Source organism: Bos mutus, chromosome 7 (genome assembly GCF_027580195.1).
Source record: "Bos mutus isolate GX-2022 chromosome 7, NWIPB_WYAK_1.1, whole genome shotgun sequence".
Taxonomy (NCBI): domain Eukaryota; kingdom Metazoa; phylum Chordata; class Mammalia; order Artiodactyla; family Bovidae; genus Bos; species Bos mutus.
Genome location: NC_091623.1, coordinates 82,149,403 through 82,166,432, shown reverse-complemented (window position 1 = coordinate 82,166,432; position 17,030 = coordinate 82,149,403). Strand labels below are relative to the sequence as shown.

At 37.6% G+C, this 17,030-nt stretch overlaps 1 protein-coding gene across 1 annotated transcript; it reads right to left on the bottom strand.

The window, feature by feature from the left end:
- Nucleotides 1–1,086: 1,086 nt before the first annotated feature.
- On the bottom strand, nucleotides 1,087–2,061 carry LOC102267101 (olfactory receptor 2T29). The gene has a single exon (XM_005909483.2). The coding sequence runs from the start codon at nucleotides 2,059–2,061 to the stop codon at nucleotides 1,087–1,089; it is 975 nt and encodes a 324-aa protein (XP_005909545.2).
- Between the last annotated feature and the right edge of the window lie 14,969 nt (nucleotides 2,062–17,030).

Sequence of the window (17,030 nt, the reverse complement as noted above, 5' to 3'; positions counted from 1 at the left end):
TTAGTTTTCTGAATGTTGAGCTTTAAGTCAACTTTTTCACTCTCCTCTTTCATCAAGAGGCTCTTTAGTTCCTCTTCACTTTCTGCCATAAGGGTGGTGTCATCTGCATATCTGAGGTTATTGATATTTCTCCCTGCAATCTTGATTTCAGCTTGTGCTTCATCCAGCCCAGCGTTTCTCATGATGTACTCTGCATATAAGTTAAATAAGCATGGTGACAATATACAACTTTGACGTACTCTTTATCCTATTTGGAACTAGTCTGTTGTTCCATGTCCAGTTCTAACTGTTGCTTCCTGACCTGCATACAGATTTCTCAAGAGGCGGGTCAGGTGGCCTGGTATTCTCAACCCTTTAAGAATTTTCCACAATTTGTTGTGGTCCACACAGTCAAAGGTTTGGCATAGTCAATAAAGCAGAAACATGTTGTTTTGGAACTCTCTTGCTCTTTCAATGATCCCACGGATGTTGGCAATTTGATCTCTGGTTCCTCTGCCTTTTCTAAATCCAGCTTGAACATCTGGAAGTTCACGGTTCACGTACTGCTGAAGCTTGGCTTGGAGAAATTTAAACATTACTTTACTAGTGTGTGAGATGAGTGCAATTGTGCATTCGTTTGAGCATTCTTTGCCATTGCCTTTCTTTGGGATTGGAATAAAAACTGACCTTTTCCAGTCCTGTGGCCACTGCTGAGTTTTCCCAATTTGCTGGCATATTCAGTGCAGCACTTTCACAGCATCTTTTAGGATTTGAAATAGCTCAACTGGAATTCCATCACCTCTACTAGCTTTGTAAAAATAATTTGTACAAAGAAATATAAAAATGAATGGCTTTCAATTACAGGGAAACAATTTTCTAAAATAAATGAGTATTACATAACACATTATGGTATGAGAATCTGGGGAGGGAGGTGGGAGGGGGGTTCAGGATGGGGAACACGTGTACACCCATGGTGGATGCATGTTCATGTATGGCAAAACCAATACAATATTGTAAAGTAAAAAAAAAAAAAAAAATAAAATTAAAAAAGAATAATATTTGTATAAGGTCAGAAAGTTCTGATACAGGATGAATAAAAATAAACCACTAGTATAAAAATGTCTTATTTCGTGGTTCTCTGAAATATTCTAAATTCAACATTTTCTTTAGTGCCCTTATGACATCCTTATTCCTAAGACTGTAGATTAAAGGGTTTAGAACAGGAGTGAGTATGGTGTAAAAGGCAGATACAGCCATGTCCTTCTCAGGGGAGTGGTAAGAGATGGGGAGCATGTAGGTATAGATGGCAGCTCCATAGAAGAGGATGACCACAGTCATGTGGGAAGAACAAGTGGTTAAGGCCTTCTTCCTGCCCTCTGCTGAATTCATCCTGTGGATGGTGAGGAGGATGAATGAATAAGAACTTGAAATGACTGTCATGGGGATGAGGAGCATGAGGACACAGCACAGGTACATGAGTGTCTCATACAGGGAAGTGTCTGAGCAGGAAAGCTTCATTACAGCAGGGACCTCACAGAAGAAATGATGGATCTCCCGGGATCTACAGAAGGGAAAGGTCATGGTGATGAGTGTGAGCATAAAGCCATCCACTGATCCCAGAAACCAGCAGCCAGACACCAAGAACAGCCACATCTTATGGCTCATGAGGGTAGAATAGTGGAGTGGATGACAGATGGCCACATAGCGATCATAGGCCATGGCAGCCAGAAGGAAATATTCTGAACCTCCAAGTGTCACATAGAAAAACATCTGCATTCCACATTCAGGGGCTGAGATCTTATTCTTACCCATGACCTGGTCCATGAGCATTTTGGGCACAGTGACACAAATGTATATCATGTCCATGAGAGACAACTGGCTGATGAAATAGTACATAGGGGTGTGGAGGTGGGCATCAGAATATATCAGAAGGATCAGGATGCTATTTCCAGACAAGGCCATCAAGAAAATCACAAAAATGACCACACAGAGGAAAGCTGGATGCTTGGATTGACTGAAGAGTCCCATAAGGATGAAATCCAACTGTCCAGTGTGGTTGGTGGCCCAGGTAGATTTGTCCATGAAGTTTCTCCTAGATCACCAAGGAAAGATTTGTGATTAATAAATCACTCATGGTATATGACCACCTGAGATAAATGTTTGGTGGGCTTGCGTGTGTGTGTGTGTGTGTGTGCGTGTGTGCCTGTTTGTGGATGCGAAGCAATGCAATTGTGCTAAAAGGAGTTAGTGGTATGAGACTGGAGATTTGGGGGTTATAAGGTGCCTGTAAATAAAAAAAAATTAATGGAAAACTAAGAATTCACAATTGTTGATTAATTTATTTAGGGTAAAACATTAGATTTTTGTTATATAAGGCAGAATTGATTCAATCTGTCTCTTTTAAGGATCCAGTTGCATCTTAAAAACCTTTAGTAATATATGAAAAAATTAGAAAGTTACTTAAACATAATTTGGTGAACACATATACCAAAAATTCCACCTATCTTTGTGTGTTGGTTCAAGCAATTTTGTGAGGCTCTGAATTTTTGTGGAGTGAGCCATGTATTCACAGGGGCAGATTTGGGTTCTCAACAATAACCAATCCCTTAGATATATTAAAGAGAGTGAGCGAGAAGCCCAGACTCTAAGGTTGGACTATGGGTTTTATTATCCTATAATTAGATAGGATATATCTATATATATATAGATATATATAGATATATATATCCACCACTCCTCTGTCTACTCTACTTAAACAAAAAATAATGTTTGCTATAAAATGCATTTAGAATTAAATGAAGTAAATATTGAAAAGGCTGAAAACAGTACCAGTTACCGATGAATAATGATACATATTGTCAAAGCATTAACATTTAGTGTAAATATTGTGCATATTCTAAGAGAAGGTTGTTACTATTTCTTTTATGATCAGATTCATTACTTCAGCTTGCTAGTTTTAATACCTATTCATTTATATAAGAATTTGGATTTGATAAATTCTGTAGTTCAAGACATATATATATATATACACACAAAGTATACTGTTTTATAGCATTATATATTATTCTAACATAATCTCTCTAAATATATATAAATATGTGTATATGCATAATCTCAGACTTTCTACAGTACAAACTTTATATATTTTATATAAATGGGAGAAAGTTGCTCAGTCATGTCTAACTCTTTGTGACCCCATGGCATACAGTCCATGGAATTCTCCAGGCCAGAATACTGGAGTGGGTAGCCTCTCCCTTCTCCAGGGCATCTTCCAACCCAGGGATTGAACCCAGGTCTCCCACATTGCAGGTGGATTCTTTACCAGCTGAGCCACCAGGCAAGCCCAAGGATACTGGAGTGGGTAACCCATGCCTTCTGCAGGGATCTTTCCCACCCTGGAATTGAATTGGGGTCTCCTGCATTGCAGGTGGATTCTTTACCAACTGAGCTATGAGGCAAGCCCTTTTATATAAATATTAACATATAAATATGAAATATATAATCTATCTTTCTTATTTTAACTCTGGTTAAGTAGAGCTTTATGGAGAGTTTCATTTCAGTTCTGTCTTCTCCAGCTTCATCTGCTTAAAGCTCATACCATTTGTTCTAAATCTCAGGGAGATGAAATAGCATTGAGATTGTTATTCCCATTTACAGACAAGATTTTAGTTGTCTTGTAAACATCATCAGCTTTATTGTCTATAGTAATCAATTTTTCATGGAAACAGAGATGCAGAGAGGAAAACTGAACAACATTGAAATGTCTCTGACTTCGGTTTTCTTTCCTCTATCTTGCTGTACATAACTTATATCTGTGTTGGAGGCTGAGGACAAATCAAAGAAAAATTAAACTTGCTTACATTTAGGTGAGTCATATTTAATCCATTTAGGGAGAAGTATTATGCAAATATAATTTAAATTAGAATTTTAAAAGGGCTACAAAATAAGAAAGAGGACTAAAGCAAAATACATCTGGTGTTTTAGAAGAGACTCAGTAATTGCTTCTTCTATACTTTTTCTTATGAAGATTTAATCTTTGCAACTTTTCAACTTCTGATATGTTAAATGTTAAATTTTATAAACCTTACCAACAAGAGGAAATGTTGGCTTCTCTCACAAGAGAAAAGTTTAGAAGTACTTGTGATTGTAGAAATATGTCAGGAAGATTATCCAAGTCCTAACATACTTTATACTCTTGTAATAATCCCAGAGATTTATTAACAGCCCCAAGTTCTGGGGTGCTGAAGCAGTAAATGATATTGAAAATAATCCCTTATTATAAATATCCAGAAAATCTGGGAAAAGTACCATTAAAAATATAATATTTCTGTCAAATTCCACCTACACTGGCAGAGGAAAGCTGAACTCTGTGCAAAATTTAAAAACAAATAAGCTAAAGACACACTTGTGGCTGAGTTTTAATTTGTGATCAAAGTGGCAAAGGACCAATGCAGTGACTCGCAATGTGAAGACCTGAAGGAATGAAGCGAGAGCTGGAGGGGAAATGGGAAGCACTGGGCAAATCTCGTTGCCCTTTGGAAAATCATAGTCACTGTGATTAAGCCCACACTGAACAGCCTACCTAGGACACCAGACAGTCAAAGGAATACAGTCTGTATCAGGCAAGGCGACTTGCTTTCTTGGTAACTCTTACTGCTTTTTATCCAACTGTCTGAGTTTAATATAAGTGAAATGGTGCATATTGAACTTGGGGAGTTATTAACTTTAGGGGTAGAACCATATCAAATCTTGAGTGAAGCCAATTGTCCTATTATGTTGCTGTTTTTTTTTTTTTTTAATCTCCCCAGGAGCCTATGAATTACATACTCATTTTATTTTGTCCTTTTACAGATTAAATAATTCTGGTTCCTGGGAATCTGTCTAGCATCACACTATTCATCTGAAGAAGTACTCAAGTCTCAGCTCATGTGTTGGGACACAAACCCTTTGATGCTACCTTAAATTCTCTAGGCTACTGTCTTCCCTCTAAAGTCTACAACTTGGGCATTAGCCAACCACTGTCGATTTCATCTGAGAAACATAAGATTAAGACATTTATTTCAGTGTTCTAACTATCAGAAATAATCCTCACTCAAAGAAAAATTAGTTTGTTTTCTTCTGTAAAATTTAAATCACAAGGACACAAGTTTACCATATAGTAATAGAGGAGAAAAGTGAGTTCTTCTGTCCATAAATGATTGGAAATCAAAACCCATATTTTAATATGCTGCAGTAAATAAATGTTATATAAAAGATTTAAGAAAAAAAACAAACACTATTGATTTTCTCCATAAAAATAGATAATAGGGTAAAATTAGGAAATATAATCAAGTATCAATAGAATGTCAGAAGTAGAACAAGAAAAAAATAATAATTACCCTTTTGATCCTGTAGACCTATATTCCTATCTGATTTACTCCAATATCAGATGATGCTGAAATCCTCATCTAGATGGGCTAATGGAGAGTGGTCACAGTTAAACGTATAAATAGAGATAGGACAGTGACTTCATCCTTGGTGTTACTATGCTCATTAGGGGAGTGGAGGATGATGTTCTGTTGATAAATCCTCTCTGGAACCTTCAAGAAGCATGCAATTAAGAGAACTAAAAAAAAAAGATCATAGATATCTCTGTTGTACTTTTTTGGTTTTCTCCTAATGTCTTAAAAAAATCCCTTTATTATTAAACTAGAAATCTTAAAAAAAATTAGCAATAAACTCAAATCTTACCATCATCAGTAAAATTTTATCTATGGCATAGGTATTAGTTTATATATGGCCTTAGCCTTTTCACATTACAAAAAATGTTTTCTTATCTGTATATATATTTATCTTCATTGCTTCTTCAATACTTTTTGTGTGGTATTGATGCTTGTCTTTCAGAGTTACAGAGTCTGAAATTCATAGTCTAATTGATGTGTCAAAGACAGCACTACTAATCAGTACTGTGGTTGAGACTAAAATTGTGGTGGTCTTTTATATTTTCATCTGGATTGGTCTTCTGTAGGGTACTGATTTTAATCTTTAGTCACCCAGTTGCAATCTCTGTTGCTTTAATACTACATTTAATTTTATGTATTTGATTTTAATTTATATTTTGACATGCTAATTGTAGAAAAAAATTTTTAAAACCCATAAACTATTACAAAGAAAATTTAAAAATCAACCATAATTTACTTTCCGAGGCAAAAATTATGCCTTGATGGTTGTATCTTGATTTCAGAATACAAATATTTATGAAATGTGTACCATATACCACATAGTTGTGATAAACCAGGGAAGAAAATAAAGCAATCCTATCCTCAGGGAAATTGTAGCAAAATTCTTCTTAACCTTATTCTGTATGTGTTTTCTCAAATTATGTTGATTATTTTCCCTTGCCATCTTTATTCCTTGGCATCCTTTGTCTAAATGGTGACTTATGTTTGTGAGGCCCACACTTTGTGGGGTGGTCTCATATGTCCTGAGTTTCCGCCTACAGATGGTTTCTCCTAATTCCTTTGTCACCTTGTTTCCCATAAGATGCTGAGAATGCAAGTATTGGGAGACACTGGACAGTGGGAGAAATAAAGAAGCTGCACATTTTTTTCTTCTTTCTTCTGTTGGTCTCTGGCAGCTGCAGCAGTTGTAGCCAACTGAGGACCATGTGAGAGCTATGGGATCCAGCACTTCAAAAGTAGTTTCATTGGCACTACGGGATGCAGGCATCTGAGTTGCAGCAGAGGAGGGTCCCACCAGTAGCCCCAGAATGCAGTAGCTCAATCAGCTCAGCAGTGTGGGTATGTGGGTCTCCACTGGTTCATGGGGGCTCTTGGTCCTTGGATGACAATACTCTCTTTCTTGCTTCCCCAGCCTTCTTTCCAACACTTTACCAGCTAATCTGTAGCCAATCCCTATTATATTCCATCAGTTTGAAGTGTATAAAGTGTTTGTATATAATTGGACATGAGGTTAACATCCTATCAAATTAATTGTACATTTATTATAATCCCTAATATTGAATAATTATGTTGCATTCAAAATTCTAAATTATAAATTATGCTCAAATAAATTCACTTTTATAAAAAGCAATCTCTGAATGCAGTTTTTTCTAAATTAATTTACCAAAGGGTATAAAATGTTTCAGGTATCTTCATGCTGCTGCTGCTAAGTCGCTTCAGTCGTGTCCGACTCTGTGCGACCCCGTAGACGGCAGCCCACCAGGCTCCCCCGTCCCTGGGATTCTCCAGGCAAGAATACTGGAGTGGGTTGCCATTTCCTTCTCCAAATGCATGAAAGTGAAAAGTGAAAGTGAAGTCGCTCAGTCGTGTCCGACTGGCATCAACCCCATGGACTGCAGCTTACCAGGCCCTTCTGTCCATGGGATTTGCCAGGCAAGAGTACTGGAGTGGGGAGGTATATTCATGCTGCTGCTGCTGCTAAGTCACGTTAGTCGTGTCCGACTCTGTGCGACCCCAGAGACGGCAGCCCTCCAGGCTCCCCCATCCCTGGGATTCTCCAGGCAAGAACACTGGAGTGGGTTGCCATTTCCTTCTCCAATGCATGAAAGTGAGAAGTGAAAGTGAAGTCGCTCAGTCGTGTCCAACTCTTCGTGACCCCATGGACTGCAGCCTACCAGGCTCCTCCATCCATGGGATTTTCCAGGCAAGAGTACTGGAGTGGGGTGCCATCGCCTTTAGCAGTAAATTTCTTTTCCAAAAATTTTCTAAAGTTTTGCTGTTATACTGAATCCAGGCTTTTACAGATTGCTGCACAAAAGATCAATAAATCAAGAGACAAGGTATTGGTGCAAGGAACAGTGAATTTATTTGTGTAAAGCAAGCAAACCAAGAAGATAGTGGAATAGTGTCCCAAAGAATCATCTTACCAAAGGTAGATTCAGGCTTCTCTTATGTTAAGGGTGTGTCTATTTTTTTGAAAATTATTTGTGCCAGAATCCTTCATTCTTGCTCCTGTCCATGTATGCCTGGTCATGATGTTTCTATAAACCTCCAACAAGACAATTGTTCTTTTCTGTTCTGCAGCTTTTTATCTCCATATGAATGGAAAAAGTGTGGGAGGCAGAGCGTTGAGATATTTCAGGCAATAGGCAACATTCTTTTACAAAGGCACAGAGCCAGCACAACCAAGTAGAGCCAACAGAATACAAAGATTAGAGATAGAAAAATAGATCCAATATGGAGTCAGATTTGTTCTCTGTTCCAGTTCCCCACTCTCAGTGTGCATTCCAGACTCTTGTGTGGCAAGGGGTAATGATCATTTTGGCTACTTCCTGCTGAATTAGGGAAATAAGGGAGTGATTATGGGATGGAATTGATTAACTTGGGACTGACAGTATTCCTGAGTTCCAAGCTGGGCGTATGCTGTTTTCCTTTTTATGGCTGTAGTATAACACTTCAACAAACACTTGAATATATACATAAACTCTACAATGTGGGAACCTGGGTTCCCTTGGGTTGGGAAGATCCCCTGGACAAGGGAAAGGCTACCCACTCCAGTATTCAGGCCTGGGGAATTCCATGGACTGCATAGTCCATGGGTTGCAAAGAGTCAGACACAATTGAATGACTTTCACTTTCACTTCTCTTGCATTTAGGATGGCAATATCCAAGATGCTCTTCCTTATGCTATTTTTATATCTTGCTAACATTTAACAGAAAGGGGGATTATTTCCCACTTTGGTCTTTTCCAACAAGTGTCTATCACCAGTGTGGTGAAACAAAAGAGAACAAAAGGCATCATTACCTATCTTGACTTAAAATAGCAAATTAAGACCTTCTAGTGGCTCATAAGACCACACCTGCTTTCTCTTCATCCCATCAGTTTCTGTAGAAAAAATTTTAATCCACAGTTTTATCTTAGCTAATTTAATAGCACAGTGAGTGTTCAGCAGTGCCCACTATGGTCCTGACTACTTAGGGGCAAGTTGATGCTTGGGTCCTTGTTTTCGCTAGTTTTGTTTTTATTGAAATATGATTGATTTACACCATTGTGTTAGTTTCAGGTGTACAGTAAGGTGATTGTATATATAACTTTTTCAGATTATTTTCTATAATATATTACTAGAAGATATTGAACATTTTCCCCTGTGTTATACAGTAAGGTGATTGTATATATAACTTTTTCAGATTATTTTCTATAATATATTACTAGAAGATATTGAACATTTTCCCCTGTGTTATACAGTAAATCCCTATTTCCTACCTATTCTATGAATAGCAGTTTGTATATGTTAATCTCATATTCCTAATTTATAAGGAATTAGAAATTCCTTATCACCCCTCTTTTTCCCTTGGGGTAGCAATAACTTTGTTTTCTTTTGCCTCTGAATCTGCTTCTGTTTTGTAAATACATTTATTAATTTATTTGTATTTTTTTAGAATACACATGTAAGTGATACAATATCTGTCTTTCTGCATATTTCGCTTAGTTCACTTCATACGATATTCTCTAGGTCCATTAATGTTGCTGCATTATTTCATTTTCTATGATGGAGTAATATTCCATTGTTTGTATATACTACATCTTCTTCATCCATTTGTCTGTTGAGGGAGACAGGTTGCTTCCATGTCATGGGTGTTATAAATAGTGTTACTATGAACACTGGGGTACATGCATGTTCAGTCACTTCAGTCATGTCCAACTCTTTGTGACCCCTTGGACTGTAGCCCACCAGGCTCCTCTGTCCATGGGATTTTTCCAGCAAGAATACTGGAGTGGGTTGTCATTCCCTTTTCCAACTGGGGTGCATACATATTTTCAAATTGGAATTTTCATCTTCATTGGATATGTGCCCAGGAGTGGGGTTGCTGGATCATATGGTAGCATGATTTCTAGTTTTTTAAGGAATCACCATGATGTTTTTCACAGTGGCTGCAAAAATTTACATTCCCACTAACAGTATAGGAGAGTTCCCTTTTCTCCACACACTCTCCAATATTTACCATTTGTAGACTTTTAATGATGGCATTCTCAGTGATGTGAGGTGATATCTTATTGTGTTTTTGATTGCCTTTCCTTAAAAATTAGGGATTTTGAGCACCTTTTCAGGTGCCTGTTGTCTATCTGTATGTCCTATGTGGAGAAATATCTATTTAGGTCTTCTGCTCTCTCCAAGGTTCAAGTGTGACTCAAACTGGTGTAGAAAGGGAGCAGGATGACGTCATTCAGGTATGTGGACCTCTTTGAAGTAAACTCAGGAGCAAAAGTTAGCAATGCCTAAAGTCTTACTTTAGCTGGTGACAGTTAGATTCTTTAAGACAGCTGCAGACTCTCCTGCCCAGGCTGACATCTGGAATGGCCTACTATACAATAATTTAAAAGGGCTTAATTTAAGCTTGCTTTTGAGAGCCACTCTAATCTGTAGCAGGGCAACTGGAAAGGCCTTATTCCAAGTTAAATTAGTTTTCTAACATATTTTAACCATGCTTATTTATTTTTTTTCAGTTTTTCCTATTGATTATGGTCTCTAGGATGAATGCAGTTTCCAATCAATATGACACCTATTGAATTATAATGGAGAGAAGACAGCAGGCCATGATCATTTTGAAGGGGATTAACCTATGCAATACATTGGCCACCTGATGTGAAGAACTGACTCATTTGAGAAGACCCTGATGCTGGGAAAGATTGAAGGCAGGAGGAGAAGGGGACGACAGAGGATGAGATGGTTGGATGGCATCACCAATTCAATGGACATGGGTTTGGGTGAACTCTGGGGGTTGGTGATGGACAGGGAGGCCTGGCATGCTGCGGTTCATGGAGTCGCAAAGAGTCAGACACGACTGAGAGACTGAACTGAACCGAACTGAACTGCGGTCAATTCAGCCAGGACTTCTTGTCTTACCTTTTCATAAACCTCAGGATGAAGAAGTTATCTCTCTTTTTCTGCATTTTCTATAAGAGTCATCTGTAGGTTTAAAGCATGTTGGTGGGGGTTTGATATCAAGTTGTCATTCAGTTTATGTCAGGTCTCCTAACTGACCCTTCAGTGTTTATAAAAATAATCAGCCTTGTACTTCCACTAATACCCTCATGACTGGGGTAGATGGGCATGTTTTACATACTAACTGGATGTTAGCATGTAGAAAAGTCTCAAGTAAACACTGTAATTTTACACCACAAGAAAGTAGCAAAAGAAAAACAAAAGTAGCCCAAATTAAGTAGAAGAAATGAAATAAAAAAGGGCAGAGGAGAAATAAATAAAATACAGACTCAAAAGACAACAGAAAAGATCAGAGTATACTATCTGAAGAGAAGCCAGAGTATATTACAAATCAATTTTTCTCCAATTAAAAAATAAGAAAAGAAAAAGAAACCTGAATTGTAACTCAGGCAAGATTGGTTTTTGAGACACTAGTCTACCACCTTCTTGGTTTATCGACTTTTCTGAATAAAGTAGCTCTTCCTTGCCCCAGCCTAAATAAATAAATAAATAAAGATCAATAAAACAAAAATATTTTTTAAAGGTAAGCAAAAGTGACAAACCTTTAGCAATATTCATGAAAAAAACAAAGAGGGCATGTATAAATAAAAAAAAATGAAAGAGGATATGCTGAAACATATACCATAGATAAAAGTTGGTAAGAGAATATGTTATACCCTGATACATTTAGCCTCATTGATGTTTCTATGGTTTTTAGTTTCTATTTTATTTTTCCTCTGATACTGATGATTTTTCTGGTACTAATTTTGGGTTTTGTTTGTTCTTCTTTCTCTAGTTTCTTTATGTATACTGGTATGTTGATTTTTGAGATTTTTCCTGTTTCTTTACGTAAGCGTGTATCACTATATCCTTCACTCTTAGAACTGGTTTTGGTTTGTTCTGTAGGTTTTGGATCACTGCATTTTTGTTTTTATATGTCTCTGGGTATTTTTTGATTTCCTATTTGATTTCTTCAGTGATCCATTGGTTGTTTAGTAGCATATTTTCTGGTCTCCTTGTGTTTATGGGTTTTTTTTTTTTTTTTTTTTTGCAGTTGTTGTTGTTGTTTTTCCTTGTAGTTGATTTCCAGGTTCATAGCATTGTGGTGGGAAAGTATGCTTAATATTAATTTTCCTAAATTTACAAATGCTTGCTTTTTGGACTCATATATGATCCATCTTGGACAATATTCTGTATATTTTTGAAAAGAATGTGTATTTTGTTGCTTTCAGATGGAGTGTGTGTGTGTGCATACTAGGTCACCTCAGTTGTGTCTAACTGTTTGCAACCCTATGGACTGTAGCTCATTAGGCTCTTCTGTCCATGGGATTCTCTCATTCAAGAATACTGGAGAGGGTTGCCATGCCCTCTTCAGGGAATTTTCCTGACCCATTGATCGAACCCGTGTCTATTATGTCTTCTGCATTGGCAGGCAGATTCTTTATACTACTAGCACCACCTGGGAAGCCCCTTTAGATAGAATGCTGCATCTATTAAATTCATCTGATACAATGTGTCATTTAATGCCAGTGTTTCCTTACTGAATTTCTGTTTGGATGATGTGTCCATTGGTGTAAGTAGCATGTAAATTTCCCCTACTTTTATTGTGTTTATTCCTTGACATTCCTAAATATTTGCCTTATATGTTTAGACACCATTATGTTGAGTTCATATATAGTTGTGGTATTCCTAAATACTTGCTTTATATATTTAGACACTCTTATGTTGAGTTTATAGCTTCCCTGGTGGCTCAGATGGTAAAGCGTATGGCTGCAATGCAAGAGACCTGGGTTCGATCCCTGGGTTGGGAAGATCCCCTGGAGAAGGAAATGGCAACCCACTCCAGTACTCTTGCCTGGAAAATCCCATGGACAGAGGAGCCTGGTAGGCTACAGTCCATGGGGTTGCAAACAGTCACGCACAACTGAGTGACTTCATTTCACTATGTTGAGTTCATATATAGTCGTGGTATTGCTTATGAGAGGAAGAGAGCTCAGACTCTTTCTACTCTGCCATCTTGGTGATCTTGCAGATATTTTTTTTAAACCACTATTTTTGCTTTCTTTGGATAAATATTCAGGAGTGAAATTGATGGATCATATGCTACTTCCATTTTAAATTGTTTGAGGAACCTCTTTACTTTTTTCTGTAACTTTGCGCCAATTTACATTGCAATCAATAGTGATCAAGTGTTCCCTTTCTCCATCTCATCATCACTTATTCAGTTCAGTTCAGTCTCTCAGTCATGTCTGACTCTTTGTGACCCCATGGACTGCAGCACACCAGGCTTTCCTGTTCATCACCAACTCCCAGAGCTTGTTCAAACTCATGCCCATTGAGTTGGTGATGGCATCCAACCATCTTATCCTCTGAAATCCCCTTCTCCTGCCTTCAATCTTTCCCAGCATCAGGGTCTTTTCAAATGACTCAGTTCTTCACATCAGGTGGCCAAAGTATTGGTTTCAGATTCACCGTCAGTCCTTCCAGTGAATATTCAGGACTGATTACCTTTAGGATGGGCTGGTTGGATCTCCTTACAGTCCAAGGGACTCTCAAGAGTCTTATCCAATGCCACAGTTCAAAAGCATCAATTCTTTGGCACTCAGCTTTCTTTATGGTCTAATTCTCACATCCATACATGTTATCTTTTTGATAATAGCCATTCTAACAGATTTGTGGTGATATTTTATTCTGGTTTTGATTTGTATATTCCTGATGACTAGTAATGTTAAATATCTTGTCTCATGCCTAATGGCCATCTGAGTGTCTGCTTTGGAAAAATATCTATTCTGATATTCTCTCCATTAAAATGGAGAGATAAAAAATAGCTAAAAATATTCAGCCTTCTTAATGGTCCAACTCTCATATCTGTACATGGCTACTGGAAAAACCAAAGCTTTGACTATACAGAGCTTTGTTGGCAAAGGGATGTCTCTTCTTTTTAATACAGTGTCTAGGATTGTCATAGCTTTTCTTCCAAGGAGCAAGAGTCTTTTAATTTCATGGCTTCACTCACCATCTGCAGTGATTTTGGAGCACAACAAAATAAAATATGTCACCATTTCCATTTTTTCCCCATCTATTTGCCATGAAGTGATGGGACCAGATGTCACGATCTTAGTTTTTTGAATGTTGAGTTTCAAGCTAACTTTTCCACTCTTTTCCTTCACTTTCATCAAGGGCTCTTTAGTTCTTTGTTTTCTGCCATAAGGGTGGTGTCATCTGCATATCTGAGGTTATTGATATTTCTCCTCGCAATCTTGATTCCAGCTTGTACTTCATCCAGCCTATTTAACTTATATGCAGAGCACATTATGCAAAATGCCAGGCTGGATGAAGCACAAACTGGAATCAAGATTGCTGGGAGAAATATCAATAACCTCAGAAATGCAGATGACCCCACACTTATGGCAGGAAGTGAAGAGGAGCTAAAGAACCTCTTGATTAAAGTGCAAGAGGTGAGTGAAAAAGCTGGCTTAAAACTCAGTACCCCAAAAATGAAGATCATGGCATCCAGTCTCATCACTTTATGGCAAATAGTTGGAGAAACAATAAAAACAATGACAGAGTTTATATTCTTGGGCTCTAAAGTCACTGCAGATGGTGACTGCAGCCATGAAATGAAAAGATGCTTGCTCCTTGGAACAAGAGCTATGACCAACCTAGATAGCATATTAAAAAGCAGAGACATTACTTTGCCAACAAAGATCCATCTAGCCAAAGCTATTGTTTTTCCAGTAGTTGTGTATGGATGTGAGAGTTGGACCATAAAAAAAGCTGAGTGTTGAAGAATTGATGCTTTTGAACTGTGGTGTTGGAGAAGACTCTTGAGAGTCCCTTGGGTTGCAAGGAGATCAAAACAGTCAAATCTAAAGGAAATTAATACTGAATACTCATTGGAAGGACTAATGCTGAAGCTGAAGCTCCAATACTTTGGCCACCTGATGCAAAGAGCTGACTCAATGGAAAAGACCGTGATGCTGGGAAAGACTGAAGACAGGAGGAGAAGGGGATGACAGAGGATGAGATGTTTGGATGGCATCACTGACTCAGTGGACATGAGTTTGAGCAAGGCCCAGGAGTTTGTGATGGACAGGGAAGCTTGGTGTGCTGCAGTCCCTGGGGTCGCAAAAAGTTGGACAGAACTGAGCGACTGAACTGAACTGATAAAGAAAATAATCCATCCATATATAAATGAAATCAATTAATGTTGTTAGGTATACATTAATAGACCATAAATCTATTTTTTAAATAAAATTGAGGACAGTGGCTGCCTTTCAGGCAATAATGGTGTTGGATAAACAGATATAAAGACTTCAGGTATGAAGGAAGTTTTCCTTATATATGTGGAGGATGGGCACTTTGTGGTAGCTATACATACATTTCATAAAGTATAACCTTTAAACCAAAACACCTTTTTGCAATGTTAATTTTCACAATACAATTTTATTTTGGAAGAATGAATTGATTAGAAGAATATAGAAGACTAAACAGGAGAATATTTTGCTATAGTTTTTGAATGTAATGTACTACATATCAATTAAGTGGCAGCTGGAAATACTGAAGGAGAAAAAATTTTAAGAAAATAATTCAGAAATTTTTCAAATTGTTCTTTATTAAATTCAGAATTAATTTCCATTTCTCTTCCTTGAGAATGGCAAACCACTTTCTATTAGGTATGTTTGCTTCTGTCCTTGCGTTTTACAATTTCCAAAATTCTAATACTAGAACAAATGTTGCAAAATTGATATACTAGCACATATATTTAATTTTATATTAATGAATTATATATAATTCATTGTACTGGAATGCAAAAGTAGGGAGTCAAGAAATACCTGGAGTAACAGGCAAATTTGGTCTTGGAGTACAGAATGAAGCTGGGCAAAGGCTAATAGAGTTTTGCCAAGAACGCACTGGTCATAGCAAACACCCTCTTCCAACAACACAAGAGAAGACTCTACATGTGAACATTGCCAGATGATCAATACTGAAATCAGATTGATTATATTCTTGGCAGCCAAAGATGGAGAAGTTTTATACAGTCAGCAAAAACAAGACTAGGAGCTGACTATGGCACAGACCATGAAATCTTTATTGCCATATTCAGACTTAAATTGAAGAAAGTAGGGAAAACCACTTAACCACTCAGGTATGACTCAAGTCAAATCCCTTATGATCGTACAGTGAAAGTGACAAATAGATTCAATGGATTAGATCTGATAAAATGCCTGATGAACTATGGATGGAAGTTTGTGACATTGTACAGGAGGCAGGGATCAAGACCATCCTCAAGGAAAAGAAGTGCAAAAAGGCAAAACGATTGTCTGAGAAGGCCTTACAAAATAGCTGTGAACAGAAGAGAAGCAAAAGGCAAATGAGAAAAGGAAAGATACACCCATTTGAATGTAGAGTTCCAAAAAATAGCAAGAAGAGGTAAGAAAGCCTTCCTCAGTGATCAGTGCAAAGAAAAGGAGGAAAACAATAGAATGGGAAAGTCGAGATCTCTTCAAGAAAATTAGAGATACCAAGAGAACAGTTCATGCAAAGATGGGCACAATAAAGGACAGAAACAGTATGAACCTAACAGAAGCAGAAGGTATTGAGAAGAGGTGGCAAGAATACACAGAAGAACTGTACAAAAAAGATACTCACTATCCAGATAATCATGATGGCGTGATCACTCACCTAGAGCCAGACATCCTGGAATGCGAAGTCAAGTGGGCCTTAGGAAGCATCACTATGAACAAAGCTAGTGGAGGTGATGGAATTCTAGTTGAGCTATTTCAAATCCTGAAAGATGATGCTGTGAAAGTGCTGCACTCATTATGCCAGCAAATTTGGAATACTCAGCAGTGGCCACAGGATTGTAAAAGGTCAGTTTTGATTACAATCCCAAAGAAAGGCAATGCCAAAGAATGTTCAAACTGCCACACAATTGCACTCATCTCAGATGCTAGTAAAGTAATGCTCAAAATTCTCCCAGCCAGGCTTCAACAATATGTGAACCATGAACTTCCAGATGTTCAAGCTGGATTTAGGAAAGGCAGAGTAACCAGAGATCAAATTGCCAACATCTACTGAATCATCAAAAAAGCAAGAGAGTTCCAGAAAAACATCTGTTTCTGCT

What these genes read in the sequence shown, in the direction of transcription:
- LOC102267101 (XM_005909483.2), bottom strand. Translation starts at nt 2,061, where the DNA reads ATGGACAAATCTACCTGGGCCACCAACCACACTGGACAGTTGGATTTC.